At 40.9% G+C, this 13,885-nt stretch overlaps 1 protein-coding gene across 1 annotated transcript; it reads right to left on the bottom strand.

Annotated features, from left to right (window-relative positions):
• Positions 1 to 3,064: 3,064 nt before the first annotated feature.
• lss (lanosterol synthase (2,3-oxidosqualene-lanosterol cyclase)) lies at positions 3,065 to 13,832 on the bottom strand. Its single transcript, XM_069154887.1, has 22 exons — positions 13,743 to 13,832; positions 12,820 to 12,988; positions 12,570 to 12,708; positions 12,152 to 12,260; positions 11,053 to 11,174; positions 10,684 to 10,780; positions 10,345 to 10,480; positions 8,977 to 9,085; positions 8,456 to 8,574; positions 8,186 to 8,283; positions 7,835 to 7,862; positions 7,420 to 7,476; positions 6,947 to 7,018; positions 6,719 to 6,769; positions 6,427 to 6,576; positions 6,121 to 6,217; positions 5,564 to 5,669; positions 5,126 to 5,191; positions 4,968 to 5,048; positions 4,696 to 4,866; positions 4,319 to 4,397; positions 3,065 to 3,515 (listed from the first exon to the last, which is right to left on the bottom strand). Exons 1-22 carry the CDS (start codon positions 13,754 to 13,756, stop codon positions 3,378 to 3,380), a joined length of 2,208 nt encoding a protein of 735 aa, XP_069010988.1. The 5' UTR covers positions 13,757 to 13,832; the 3' UTR covers positions 3,065 to 3,377.
• Positions 13,833 to 13,885: the final 53 nt, after the last annotated feature.

Below are 13,885 nucleotides of genomic sequence, written 5' to 3'. Positions count from 1 at the left end.
AACCTAACCTAAAGTCTCATATCATGAGCAACAGCTGACGTCACCATCAGATGTTTGTTTTGCCAGGGTACAGCATGTGAGAGTGGCACGTACATACTGATAACGCTGCATTCAACTTTTTTATAGTCAGGTCTTTTATAATTGCAAAAGTTAATATAGAAAGCAGATTAATCTAATGACAGAGAGCGGTTGTTTTCACTTAATAAATAGCCATTAAAAAAAATCATGTCTGTTTGTCTGGAATCCGTTTTTGTCTTTTATAACAGGAGAAAAACAAAATAAAAAAAACCTTAATAAAACCTTATAACAAATACATGTAGTGGAGTAAACTGTATTTTACATTTAACATTTTTTTAATTGTTATACTACCATTACATGTTGTTCTTTAAAACTGTTATAGTGACAGTAACCTGAGGTTCAGTGTTATCAATTATTTATTCTCCAGTCCTCTGTGTGTTTGATGAACCAGTTTGTTTTCTCATACTGAACCTAAATGTGATGTTATCAGGAGACAAAACCTGTATTCAATCTTCTGATCGCTGAGGAAAGGCATTCAGTTTGAGCTGTTTATTTTCTTTGCCTGCCCACACACTCAAGTCTCTCATCACCTATCACTTCTGAAGGTGCTTACGTGCGTTCACACATCAAGTAAACTGGACAATTGCAGACCATATGTACTGTATATGTATTCTCTGACACAAAGCTGTCTTTTGTCAACATCACAAAAAAAATCTTTATAAGCAACCCTGACAGAAAAAAACTGTTTATCATGTTTTCCACTTGGTGGTCACGTGATCACATGTAGGACACATGTTTACCAGATGTTGCAACATATGATAACATGAGGAAAATATGTGGAAAACACATGCGTTTTTTTGCACGTGAAATTCATGTTTTTTTTTTTCTGTAAGGGAAGTTATAAATCAGTTGCAAATCTTTCATATTATTAAAAATGTTCCTTTTAAAAGTCCAAGTCATTTTAAAGTGTAGACCTATTAGGAGACTATTCAATCTGGGTTTGCAAGCCGTGGCTTAAGGGTCTCTGCTTTTGACTGTCAAGTCCAGTCTTTAGGAAGTCACATCTCGTCTCAGGTCAAGTCTCAAATGTTCTGCCAGGTGTTTAAGGAGTCATGTTAGGCCTTTACAAGTCTCAAGTTAATTCTTCAGGGAGTTGCATCTTCAAGTCGAGTTCTCGAGGTTAGTTCATTGGGAATAATGTCTCAAGTCTTAAGGAAGTTTAAACCAACGTCAGAAGTCAAGCAGCTTAAGTCAGACCTTCAGAAATAACTGATCAAGAGTCAAGAGTAAGGTCTGACATAAAGTCTTTAGGAAGTCACATGACAAACCTCAAGTCAGGCTTGTATGAAGTTAAGTCTTAGGTTTACCAAAGTCTTTGAGGCGTCACTTCTCAAATGTTAAGCGATATCTTGAAGGAGTAAATTCTCAGTCCTAAAGTCAGGCCTTTCAGGGGTCACTTACACTTCAATTAGCAAGTTAAAACCTTCAGGAAGTCAAGTCTGAGGTCTCACATCAAGTCTGAAGGTCAAATCTCAGTTCTAAGGTGTCTGCTCTCAGGTTTAGACGTCTTCTGGGCTTAAATCGTCATTTTCGAGATGATTACAACTCCAAAGCGTACAACGTATATCCTGCACACGTTGTACACTACTGTACAATAGTTGTAGGCACTTCAGATTTTAAACCATCCTGCAGCACCACCAGCGATTCATCTGATTGGTCCCACATTCATTCTGCAACATGGCAACAAGCTCAAACATCCAGGCAGAATTATGTGTGCAGAAGAAGTTTGCAGTTCTCCAAGATACTGAGAGCAAGGTTCCTGTCAAGTACCTTAAAAAAAACTTGTGTATGTAATTTAAAGTGTCGTCACACCTAGTAGTGATTTATTTTGTTTGCAGTTCACTCTGTATAATATGAAATTGCCTTTACTTTTAGTGTTAACCTTTGGTGCAGTGCTGCACATACCTTCAAATATCCGCCTTAGAATGACAGGTGAGTTTCTCATTTTTTTCCATTCAGTTAAGGTTGTGAAAGACTCTTGTGCTACTGGTATGTTATTTAGAGTTGGGTGGGGATTAAAAGTCACTTTCTTATCAGTCATTTGTTGTGCATCAGATTCTGAACAAACATAAGGATACAAAAACACAAGTTCAACTGGTTGCGTAGCCTCGTTTTCAAGCACAGCATCTCATCAGTGCTGCGACCGAGGTGACTCGAAGAGAGCTGCTGCAGGTCGGCTACCCATCTCTGCACCTCCGCAACCCAAATAAACATATCTATGATACTCCTGCGATATTTAAAGACGCTCAAGTGTACATTGTACTTTGAGTATTTTCATACAAACACACCTTTTAAGGAAATAAATTATCCCACGACCACAATTTCCACTCCACTTTTCAGGTTTGTCAATAACAACTCGGTTATTCAAAGGGCAAAAAAGACTGTTAGCTCTCCACAGAAGGCACCAAGATGTAATGAATATCAGAGCCCAGCTAAATATACTGCACAAAGTCTGACAAGTCATAAGTCTAAAAAAAAAAAATTCATTCTGAAAGTCTTCAGAGCTTGTAAACGTCAGAGGTGAGAGATTGTTCCACGTTTGAACACTCTGCTTCTCCTCCTCCTCCTGCAGCTGCTGGACTGACACCTAAAGCAACACCAAAGAATTTAACAGTAGAATTACAGCTGATAAATGTTGGTGTGTACAGAACCAGGCGGTGCATGGCGTTGTTGAAGAATGCCTCCACTCTGCCAAACAACCGTGAATAAAGGTTAAAACATCATGAGGCATACCTGCCCACAGAGAGAGAAGTCGGTTGTGAAGGCCAGGCGGCAGTTTTCTGTGTCGTGTTGTTAGGAGCTAATATGTATTAATAGAAGTAGCAAAGTGTCTGGTGAGGAATTTCATTTAAAAATGCAGGAATTTCTTTAATTTCCGAATGTACTCCGCATTTGATGCTTCCGTTGGACCAAAGGAACAAAAAAACAGGTGAAGAAAGGCAAAATGTAAATTTACTGGAGATTTGATCAGTTTAAATCCATCCAATAACATAGAAAAAGTATTTATTCCAAGACAAAAGGGATATACAGTAAGGCTGCGCGGACATGAATGCGTTTCCTTTTTGAACCAGAGCACATTAAGGAGCAGATTATCAGAGGGTTTTAAGGCGTAGCTCTGCTGGGTGCTGGAATGTCAACACAGAAAGTAATCCAAAGAACAAAACGTGAGATTTTATCTGATGGATTCACCTCTGAACAACATGTCTCTGATGCACATTCATTACGTCAGTTCAGGCGTGCATTGAATGTCTGTGAGGCAATTGAGTCGTTTTCTCAGTGTGACGTCGTGTTGAAGGTCGTCACAGCTTGACCTTGCCAGCGAGCGGACTGCTGGGGTACCGTGTCGAGAAGCGGCCGAGGGTCCAGACTGGGAAGACGTTTCTGTAGGAGGTGTAGCTGATGGCACAGCTCTTGTTGAACACACCGGCAATGTTCTCCTGGGGAGGGAAGGACAAGCACACATTAAGGCTCCCATTCTAGTTCAGATTATAATCAGATTCATGTATAATGTAATCAGCTGTATTTAGGGCAGCGTTCAGGAGGATTTTTTTTTTTTTTTCTCCATGCAATTAATGTGCACATAAATGTGTTTTTTTAATTGTTGTTTTTTTCATTAATACTTTCATTTAGAACGCAAATATTACGCAGTGAAAAGCCGCGGGGTATTTTTTCTGAATGAGTTTTCAAACCACAAAAAAATGGCATCGACCAATCAAGTCGAACGGCATGTGGACTGGCCCTCAACTCACAATGACAATGGCAAACCTGTTTATAGTTTGTGTCTCTTTTAACCCCGTTTCATACAAAAAGGGACACACAAATTACAAAGATAATGATCTCAAAGAGAATATATGGATGGAAGTTTATGTAGTTTACTTTTAGATGTCAGAGTTGGTAGTAAACAGGCAACAGTGTCATCACAGGTTTGGCTAATGTAAGCTAGCTGGCTAATACAACAAAAAAAAAATGACAAAGACACAAAAATGACAAAATAATGATCTCAAAGACAACATATAGTATAGCATCATCAAACAGCAAGGCTACCAGGATAGTGAGAAGTTAATGTAGTTCAATCAAATAAGGGAGGAACTCTGTAGATTTGTACCTGTGCTCTGCACAAAGTAACATAAAACACTGGAGCATAAACACAGCACACATATCTATCCTATCTTTTACTCACAGGTGAGTATTTTGCAAGTATAAGTCAAGTATAATCAGAGTATACGATATGTAGAGTCACCTGTGGCCAGTCTCCGTTGGGCAGCTGCTTGTCAACCAGCAGCTGGACTCCTCTCTCAATGGCCTGCCTGTCAGGATGCCTGGTTATACACACACACACAAGAGAGTCAGAGGAGTTGGAATAAAGGAACTTTGTTTGGATTTAGTACAAGTCATTTTGATTAGATTTCATTTCAATGATCAACAACTGGAGGTTCATTTTGTAGTCAGGTGAATAAACTGTATAACACAACATGCGTTTAATCAAAACCAGTGACAAATACAAAAAAAATTTAAAAGAGCATGTAATCAGAATGTTATAATCAATAGGAACTGTTCATTCTGTCCCGACTGTGTTCCCTTGACAGATGTGTGAACGCATGCTGAGCAGCGCTTTACCTGACAGCCAGGAGCCCTAACAGAGCCCAGCAGGTGTTGTGGATCTGAGCAGCGCTGCTCTGAATGTAGCGCCGCTGCTCGCACGACTCAAAGTCTTCCCCCCACCCTCCGTCTGACATCTGCCGGTCCAGAAGGAACTGACAAGCTCTGCGCACCTCTTCACACACATCTCTGCTCACAAAGAACACAAAAGACGATTCTGCATGAAGGTCAGGAGTTAACAAACTTCCGGCGTTGAGCAGTAGTTTGCGTTGAGTGTTCGGAAGTCTTACTCGTCCTCGTAGACGTGACCGGTGCAAGCGAAGGCCTCCAGGCCGAACCATACTCCGTACGTGAAGCAAACTCCCCAGGACCTGAGAAGAGAAAGACTGAGCATGACCCGTCGATTAGATCAAATATCAGGTCGTGAGATAGCGAGGTGATGGCTCACCCCTCCCAGGATCCATCAGGCCTCTGCACCCTCCTGCAGTACTCCAGCCCTCCTCTCAGAGTGGACCTGAAGAAGAAACAGAGAACCGTTTTACCTTCTCCTCTTCACTCTTAAGAGTTTCATCCTGAACTTGAACAAGAACTGAAAACTATTTAACAATAACAAACTATATTCGTATAGCACCCTTCATATAGGAAATGCAGCGAAGTGCTTCACAGCAAGAAAATTACATGCAGTGTTTCACATGAAAACGGATAGAAAGGAACATTTTAAAATGTAGAAAAGAAATAAAAGGCATGAGAACAGATCAAATGCATCAAATTAAACACAAATAGAGTTAAAATAAAGACATGTATTTATTTATTTAGGCAGAAATGTGTGCTTAAAGAATTTGAACAGCTGAAGAGAACGACATCGTGTTTTCCTGGGACTTCATACCTTATCTCCTCAGGCCGGTGATCGGGGTAGACCTTCTGGAAGTGCCTCAGAGCCTGCATCACCGCTGAGGTACACTCCACGTAGGTGTAATCTATCATGATGTCACCTGTTTGCAAGTGAGAGCGAAAAACCAGTGAGACAGAGAAAGAAAGAGGGGGCACAGTGATACTGATAAACACACATTTCACAACACACACTGCATCCTCTTTTTCCCCTGTGAAAAAGGATGTTGAACTTTTTGCCCTTTGGCATCGTATAGGTCAGATTATTGCCACATATCCAAAACGCAATGGAAAGAAAAAGTTTCCATCCTCTACATGTTGAAAGGAAAACAGACTGTCATGTTAATACTTGGTTCTTTGTTCCAGATCTACATATTTGCAGGTTGAGTCACAGACAGTCCTGGCAGCAGTAAACTTAACTCCTCCACAGGACTGTTTCTGTGATACAGAGAAATCAATGTCATGACATTTTATGTCTTGATTATATCTTCATTTTCTCGCAGAGTGATTTTGATACAGAACATATCTGGTGGTGAAGTGCATGAACAGGCTTACCGAACACCTCGGAGGGGTTGAGCAGCTCCAGGAGTCTCCCTCCTCGCTTCGTTTCATATGTGGCAAATCCACCGTCTGTGTTTCTCATGTTCAGCAGCTACAGACAAAAGACAGAATGAGTCCAATAGCTGCACCACCACCACCTCCTACGACCAGAAACCAGGGAAAACACTGCTACTGTGGTTTTATTCCTATTTTTGTGACCACCTGACAAAAAAACGTGTCAACACAAACAGCTCTTTTAAAAGACAGTCGCCACTGAGCACAAACTAATGATGATATGTGTTTTTGTCTCTGCAGACTCACCACATTGACAGCGTCATATAGTCGCTCTGAGGCGACAGGCTGACCGATGGAGGGACAGAGCTCCTGCAGCAGCATCACTGACTTCAGGCCCTCTGCTGTGCAGTCAGCTACGATCCATCCACAGTCGTGGGTACTGAAGGGGAAGCCTCCCTGGCAGAGGTGGATACACAGATATGCAGTATATGTACAAGAAACACACACGCAGAATAGGCTGTTTTATCATTTTATTGCGGTTGGATTCGAGTCTTTTTTTAAAACAATATTAAGAAGTAAAGTGTAACATTAGTTGTACCTTGTTCATCTGTCTGTAGTACTTCTGGTATTCAGGAGGATTCTCGGATATCTGTAAAAGTGGAATAAAAAAATAATTTGTACCAAAGTACTGGATTTCTATATTACGCAACTTTAAGATGAATGAATTATTCCTTGAAGATTATGAAAGTTTTGTCAACACAGCACATGACGCACTTTAGAAGTTCATATTGTTTCCACCGGTGGATGAAGTCCATGTTTGCTGTACCTGTGTGATGGTGAGAAACTGATGGGCATCACGAAGGCACTCCGATAGTCTGGGGTCGTCCTGGGCTCCTGCCTGCGAGACCACCAACACAAAACTTTATAATAATCAGCGACACGATACGTTTCTGAGACAGCGTTTCAACGATCTCGGAGGAAGTAGTGACGATAGTGGTACTTCTGAGCTGTGTTTGACACAATTTGGAGTAATTATCATCTTAAAAATATTGCCAGTACAATTCTTTTTGTGTGAGGATGATGCAGAAATACATGCATAAAAAGTTTCTCCGCTTGGTTGGAATTTTGCAATAATCTCCTCACTGGTCTGCCGGAAAAGACTGCAGCTCAACTACAGCTTTTACCGGCAAGAAAGAGTAAATCTCATCACATTACATCCCTTCTCAGATCTCTGTAATACGTGGCTGCTTTCTTGCATTAAAAACCATGTGAGCATGAGTGGCCCTTTGTTCGGGTTACCTCAAGGAAAGCCTGAACAGCAAAGCAAGTGTCCCAGAGCTGAGATCCATTCGTCCCCTGTGTGGAACAAAAAGGACGAAACTCAACTCAGTGGATGCACCGACACTTGTGACACTCATAATACAAAGTATGAAACCAGCAAGAAGACTAAAAGGATGTTATTGGAAGGTTAAAAGTTCATTTTAATCTCCTTTCATTGAGAAAAAGCAGCATTTCTACTCTTTCAGAAAACAAGAACAGGCTTTTTTTTTTTTTTTAATTATGGAGGTAGACTCCAGTGCATAAAGAAAAATGAACAAATGAATAAGAAAATACATTATTCGTAAGTCCAGAGCGTTTCTAGATTGAGCACCTCAACCGTTCCTGAACACGAGTCTTCAGGAGAAGACAAAACGTGGAGAGAGCAAATTCTCACCTGCATTTTCATGCCATCTAATCCCAACCTGGAACACAAAGAACGTATTGTTAGTGTATCAGTTGTAGGTAGGTAGGTAGGTAGTTACTTTATTAATCCCCAAGGGGAAATTGTTTCGCTACAGCAGCATACAGGAAAGCAATAAAATAATAATAAAATACATGTATACTTTTGATTTTGGTATACTTTTGATATGATTTATTACGACCGGATGGCCTGTTTTCTACACGTCATATGTTGGAATATCCAGCTGAAGTGCTCCACAGTTTTACTTGAACATTTAATTCTGATTAAAGATGGGAACGAGTTTTTTTTTAATTTTTTTTTTTTAAATGCTCAAGACTGACTGACCAGAGGTAGTCTGGGATCCGGGACACGTGCTCCTGAAAGGCTGCAGAGGAGGGACCGTCTACATACCAACGAACCAGCATATTGATGGTCTTGGAGATCTGAAGAGAATGGGCGGCACTTTATGTTCACACACTCCGTTTCTTTTACAAAGCACGATTTGAAAATAAGCTATGTTGTCGTGCTTTTTAATCACATCTGGTTTTAGTTTCATCTGTAAGCTGTGCACTCTGTGCCTTTTTTTGTTTCTGGATGCGTGTATCTAATCGTTACCGGCCCGATGCTGATGGACTTGGTGAAGCGGTCGTCGGCCTGGATGTGCTCGTAGAGCTCTCCGACAGCCCGTCCTCTCAACGCGGCGCTGTGGTGAGCTTCGTACACGTTCAACACCACTGCAGGGGAAACAGGAACAGAGTCACAGGGTCAGGGTGGTGATTCACGGGGAAGCCTGTTCTTCATGCTTACCGATGACAAACCACTTCTCTTTACTATTGCATAAAAACATCCTCTAATCCCACAGGCACGCCCATACGCGTTTTACTTTTCCATGTCTTGCTCGGTTGCCTGTTCTTGTGAACTCTGTGTGTCATTTGTGTGTCATAAATTACCTTTATGGTAAGTTGCATAAAAAATGAACTTTAAAAATACATAAGCCAATATAAATACAGAAAGAATTTCTGTTTTGCAGCTACATGCCTGCATGAAGGTAGTGGTTCATATTATATATATATATATATATATCTATATATACATATAGATATATATATGGTACATAGTATGTGGCTCATACTCACTGTAGGCGACAGTGAGCAGCGTGCTGTGAGGTGTGTACATGTCACAAGCTGCCACGTTGTTCCTCTGAGCAGGCCAGTTAATGGTGGCGTAGTCCTGGACGTAAAGCTCCTGGAGAACAAACAGCAGGACATACGTATACAGGATACATATTCAGTGCATAGTAAAGCATATAATTTATAGTCAGATAGAAATTATACATGCAACTATATTGTGAGTGGTAGAAAAGAGAAGGAGATCATCTGTTCGGCAGAAGGAGCAGCAAAAATTGTGTAATAAGATGCTTTCATGGTACAAATTACTCACTGAAACAGTAATATTCAGTTATATTCATGTACTCGCTGTGTCTCAGAATTCAACCAATCAGAAAGCTCAGTGTCTGCAAACATCAGCGTATCCCATCCCTCCAAGAGGAGCGTGGAGTTTGAGGTTTTAAAGAAAGTTGTTGTTCTGCAATCTGAATCCTTCACCTGTCACATCTGTACTTTGTATTCTGTGTTAAACAATAAATAAAGCGGCGTGACACGCAATTTCCTGCTAGTCTGTGTCTTTGTTTTGGATATTTTGTACAAGTTATTGAAGAATGAAAAAGCTGCTTCACAGAAAAGGAAAGTTACACCCCCTGAATACACTGATGTACAAAAGCAGAAAGATGAATGGAAAACCTGTAGAGCCAATAAGTGGAGAAACAGAACTAACGTCTCCGTACAGCTCATCAATCATCACAGTTCCCAGATCTGCTCCTACAGTGAGTGAACACAGACGTCAGGTCCTTAGACTTGTAGAAAATGACAAGGAGCATTGATCTGTATAGTATCAGACTGGGATGTTCATATTGATACTGCGCTTTAAGTGTCAATAAAACACCTGACGTTTACTGTTAGTAGTGCTGAAACAATTAGTTAATTTATTAATATTTAAGGAAATTTATCAACAGAAAATTAACTGGCAAGAATTTTGCCATCGATTAAACATTTAAGTGCCAAATATTTGTTCGTTCCAGCTTCTCCAGCGTGAAAGTTTGCTGTTATACTCTGCATCATATTATTGTAAAATAAACATCTTAGAGTAGAGACCTCAGATTCGGCATTTTCGACCTTTCTTTGAAATTTCATTGCCAAAAAAAAGCTTAATGAAGCTTGAAAATGAAAACATAAATAATTGACAGATTAATCAATAAAGAAAATCATCCACAGTTGCAGCTTTAAGCAATCATTTTTGACTGTGTGATGATGTCATGATGTTTTTAGCAAAGGGAAGTAAACCCACGGACCTGGGAATGAAAAATATACTTTCAGAGTTTACTTTGACTTGTGGCTGTAATGTTAACAAACATGGCGCCCCCTGGTGGCACAGCGTGGCTTCAGCACCTGTCTGAGGCTGAGAACCAGCGGGTCCTCCTCCGCAGCCAGCCTGACAGCGTAACAGTAGCTCATCGGGAGGTAGACCTGCCGACAGTGACACCACAGGGTGGAGGGGTGGGCGGGCGTCCAGGACGGGAACAGCCTAGAAACGGACCAGAACACATCGTCTTCACACGTTCCTCTTCTGTCTTTAACAACTGATCGCGCACAAGTCAGTGACATCACATAAAACAGCGGAAAAAGTAAAAGCATTTCCGAACTGGTGGTGCAACACAATTTAGTTTTTTCTTCTGGATCTTTTTTCTGTATATTTATACGTTCACTGTGTTTGAACATCCAACTTACCACATCTCTGGTAGCAATGTGTTCATTCCCTCCCAGCTGTACACATTTAAAATGGCCAACCAGAATTTACCCCATGAAGGAATCCCAACTGCACCACCTGCATGAAAAAACATACAGCGCTTCAGTAAACTGCTAATAATAATAATAAAAAAAAACTCTGACAGGGTTCAAAGCATTGACCATAGCTCACATTAAATTAGCAGGGAATAAACCTTTATGAAACACAAAGCAGTAACTCGTATCCCATCGAATTTGGACATTTTGGGACAGAATTAAGTTTCTATATCTGTGTTTTACTAGTGATCACTGCAGACTGCGTGTGACTAAATTAATATTTGTGTTTGTAATTTTCACTTCATCGCTCCCGACCTTTGCTGTGCAGGTTGTTCCTGGCACGAACCAGATCGAGGTCATCGGGATCGACTCCCAGGATCCTCAGCGAGGTGTAACTCAACGCTGTGCCGAAGACAGTTGACTTATCTTCAACGTGTCTGCAGAAAAACAACACACACACACACACACACACACACACACATTATGTGTATGTGCATCAGGGAGTCTCCTCCATCTTCTGCAAAACTTTCCATACATAGTAGGATTTTTACTCATCTTATCTAATGCATAACAACTTGGTCACAGACTGGTTGTTGACACTGAAGCCCGTCTACTCCTTTTATAAGCAAATCCTAAAAGTATGAGATAAAAAGCAATGCGATCATCATCACTGCAACATCTTCTAAATTTTGACAACTTATTATTATTATTATTTTCTGCTGCATGCTTGATGTTTATAACTGCTCGTAACCTCTCTGATAGTGGCCTTTACTGTCAGTGGGACTGCAGCAGTCCAGACAGACAGCCTGTGGTCAGTCTGATTTCTGATTTAGAGTAGAGGCTAAGTGAAATTTACACCCTCAAACATTAGAAACTCATTAGGAAGCCTTGTGGTGTTTCAAACCAGCTTCAAGCTTTGGCTAAAGTCAGCACAAATGTGTCATCATCAACTATTGCCTAATATCTATCATACTGATTTTAATTGTCTCACACTGATAGACTTTTATGTATTGTACTTATTAATTTAATGCATATGCTGTTTTATTTGTTGTTATTTTTTTGTCTACCTGCCCTGGGACAAGAGGAGCACATTAGCTACTAGTTAACACTGGTACAATTACTTTTAACTTTACACTGTCTCTACAATAAATGAAAAATAGAATAAGATAAGAAATATACATGGATGATTGTGTTTTAAGATTCGACCATTTAAATATAAATTTTCAGAAATTAGATAACTAAATGTTGTAGAAGCATCAAATATATGCACATTTTTCTTTTCTTTTTTTTTTTACCTTAGCTACAACAGTCTACTCCAGGGACCTACTGCGCTACTAGAAACATGAAATGATCTTACAGCAGAAGCATCAGTGTTACAGCAGGAGTTGACATCAGAAGATGAACGATGACTTACAGACCCCAGCCTCCGTCCGGCAGCTGAACCGAGCGCAGGTACCGCACCATCTCCTTCTTCCAGGCCTCGGCCAGAGGGATCTTCGCCACATGGCACGTGATCAGGAGACCTGGGAGCCACGAGCCAAACAGAGACGGACACACAGAGGCACGGTGGTGTTATGAAATCCTCAATCGCTTGCTGTTAAATCGAACAGCTCCTCCTGCAAATCCTGTTTTCATCCTCATATATTATCCCATTTAGTAGATGTGGAAGCTCCTCTTGATGTCAAAAAAGTGAATATTTTCACGTCTAATTCAGGTAATCTCAAGCGGTGTGGATTTTCGTGTCTTTTAAAATGTGTCCAGACCAATTTAAACAGTCACTACAGACGTCAGGTGTGTAATAGGAGGACGTGGAGGAGGACGTCTTGACTCACCTGGCAGCAGGAAGAGAGGTCCTCCGTAGTCCCCGGCCCAGTGGCCGTCCTCGGCCTGGAGGTGTCTGTAGAAGCGCATCCCCTTCAGAGCAGCATCCACAGCAGAGCGGGCGGCTGGGGAGTCGGACACAAACGTGCTCTGTGGAGAAAATTAGTGATTAGAAATCAGGGAGATACCGTCCACCTCAGTTCAAATATCGAAGCCGTTATTCGACGATAAAGTTAACTGGTAACAGAAGATGATTCCCACCGTGTCCAGGCCCAGTGAATGGGCCTCCAGCATGGTCTGCCGTCTGTCTGGGGTGTCCTTATCGTCCACGTAGGACCAGGTCTGTCTGCCCTCGACATTCGTCAGCCTCCAGCGGCTCAGATCTGTGGCCGGCTCCGTCCTGTACGGCCCCCCTCGCCTCCGCAGGTGCCTGGAAGGGACGGAAAAGAAACAAGAAACCCTCATTGTGGAGTTGATGCTTCAAAGTGTCAGAGCAAAGGGGACACCATGTCAGGCAGGTGGTTTTAATGTTGTGGTTCATTAGTGGGTGCACTGTCGGTGAAAAATGGAGGGACGGTGTACAAAAACGGCTGTAATTCAAAATATTTTCTTGTTAAACCTTTTGAATTGAAGCTGAAAGTCTTCATTTCAATCCCATCTTGATTGATCCATTTCAAATCCTTTGTACAGCTGCAAATCTACAAAAATGGAGTCACTTATGGACCCCACTGTATTTACAGAGATGATACAGTACATACATGTAGTTATACCGCCTCCATATTGAGATATGAATTAGTTAAAAGGAATAAAATGTCATTCTATCATGTGGAAATAGTGATTAAACTTACATAACTGACTTGAAAACACATTTACACACTGCAAAATTAATGAAATAATCAAAAGTGTAAAATAATTATATAATTTGATTACTGATGCAACACCGCGTAGGCAGCTATTTCATTTTGTAGCTACTTCATCTGGAGCTACGTTTACCTAGTTTATAGCTTAATTTGGGTTGTTTTAACTACGAAGGTGTCAATTAAATGAATTAATACATGAATAATAATAATAAAAAAAAGTGTCGTTAAAAATGAGAAACCACATATTAACGCTGCCAAATGATTATTTAACACCACTGCAGGACATTAGTTCTGGCGACGTGAGTTAAAAAGAAAAGTACTTACGTTCCCTCAGTCATAGCTGTGACCTACAGAGCTGAATCCTCCGCTCAACCACATGAATGAATTTATTTTCAGGTGCTCTCGAAGCTCCGCCCCTTCTGCTCTTCAACGGGAACTGTAGTGTTTAGAGGTACGCTCGCTTCTCT

Source organism: Embiotoca jacksoni, unplaced genomic scaffold, assembly GCF_022577435.1.
Source record: "Embiotoca jacksoni isolate LCO1_2020_lvr unplaced genomic scaffold, fEmbJac1.0.p SCAF_2, whole genome shotgun sequence".
NCBI classification, from domain to species: domain Eukaryota; kingdom Metazoa; phylum Chordata; class Actinopteri; family Embiotocidae; genus Embiotoca; species Embiotoca jacksoni.
Note: the sequence above shows the minus strand (reverse complement) of the source record. Positions and strands in the feature narration are given on the sequence as shown.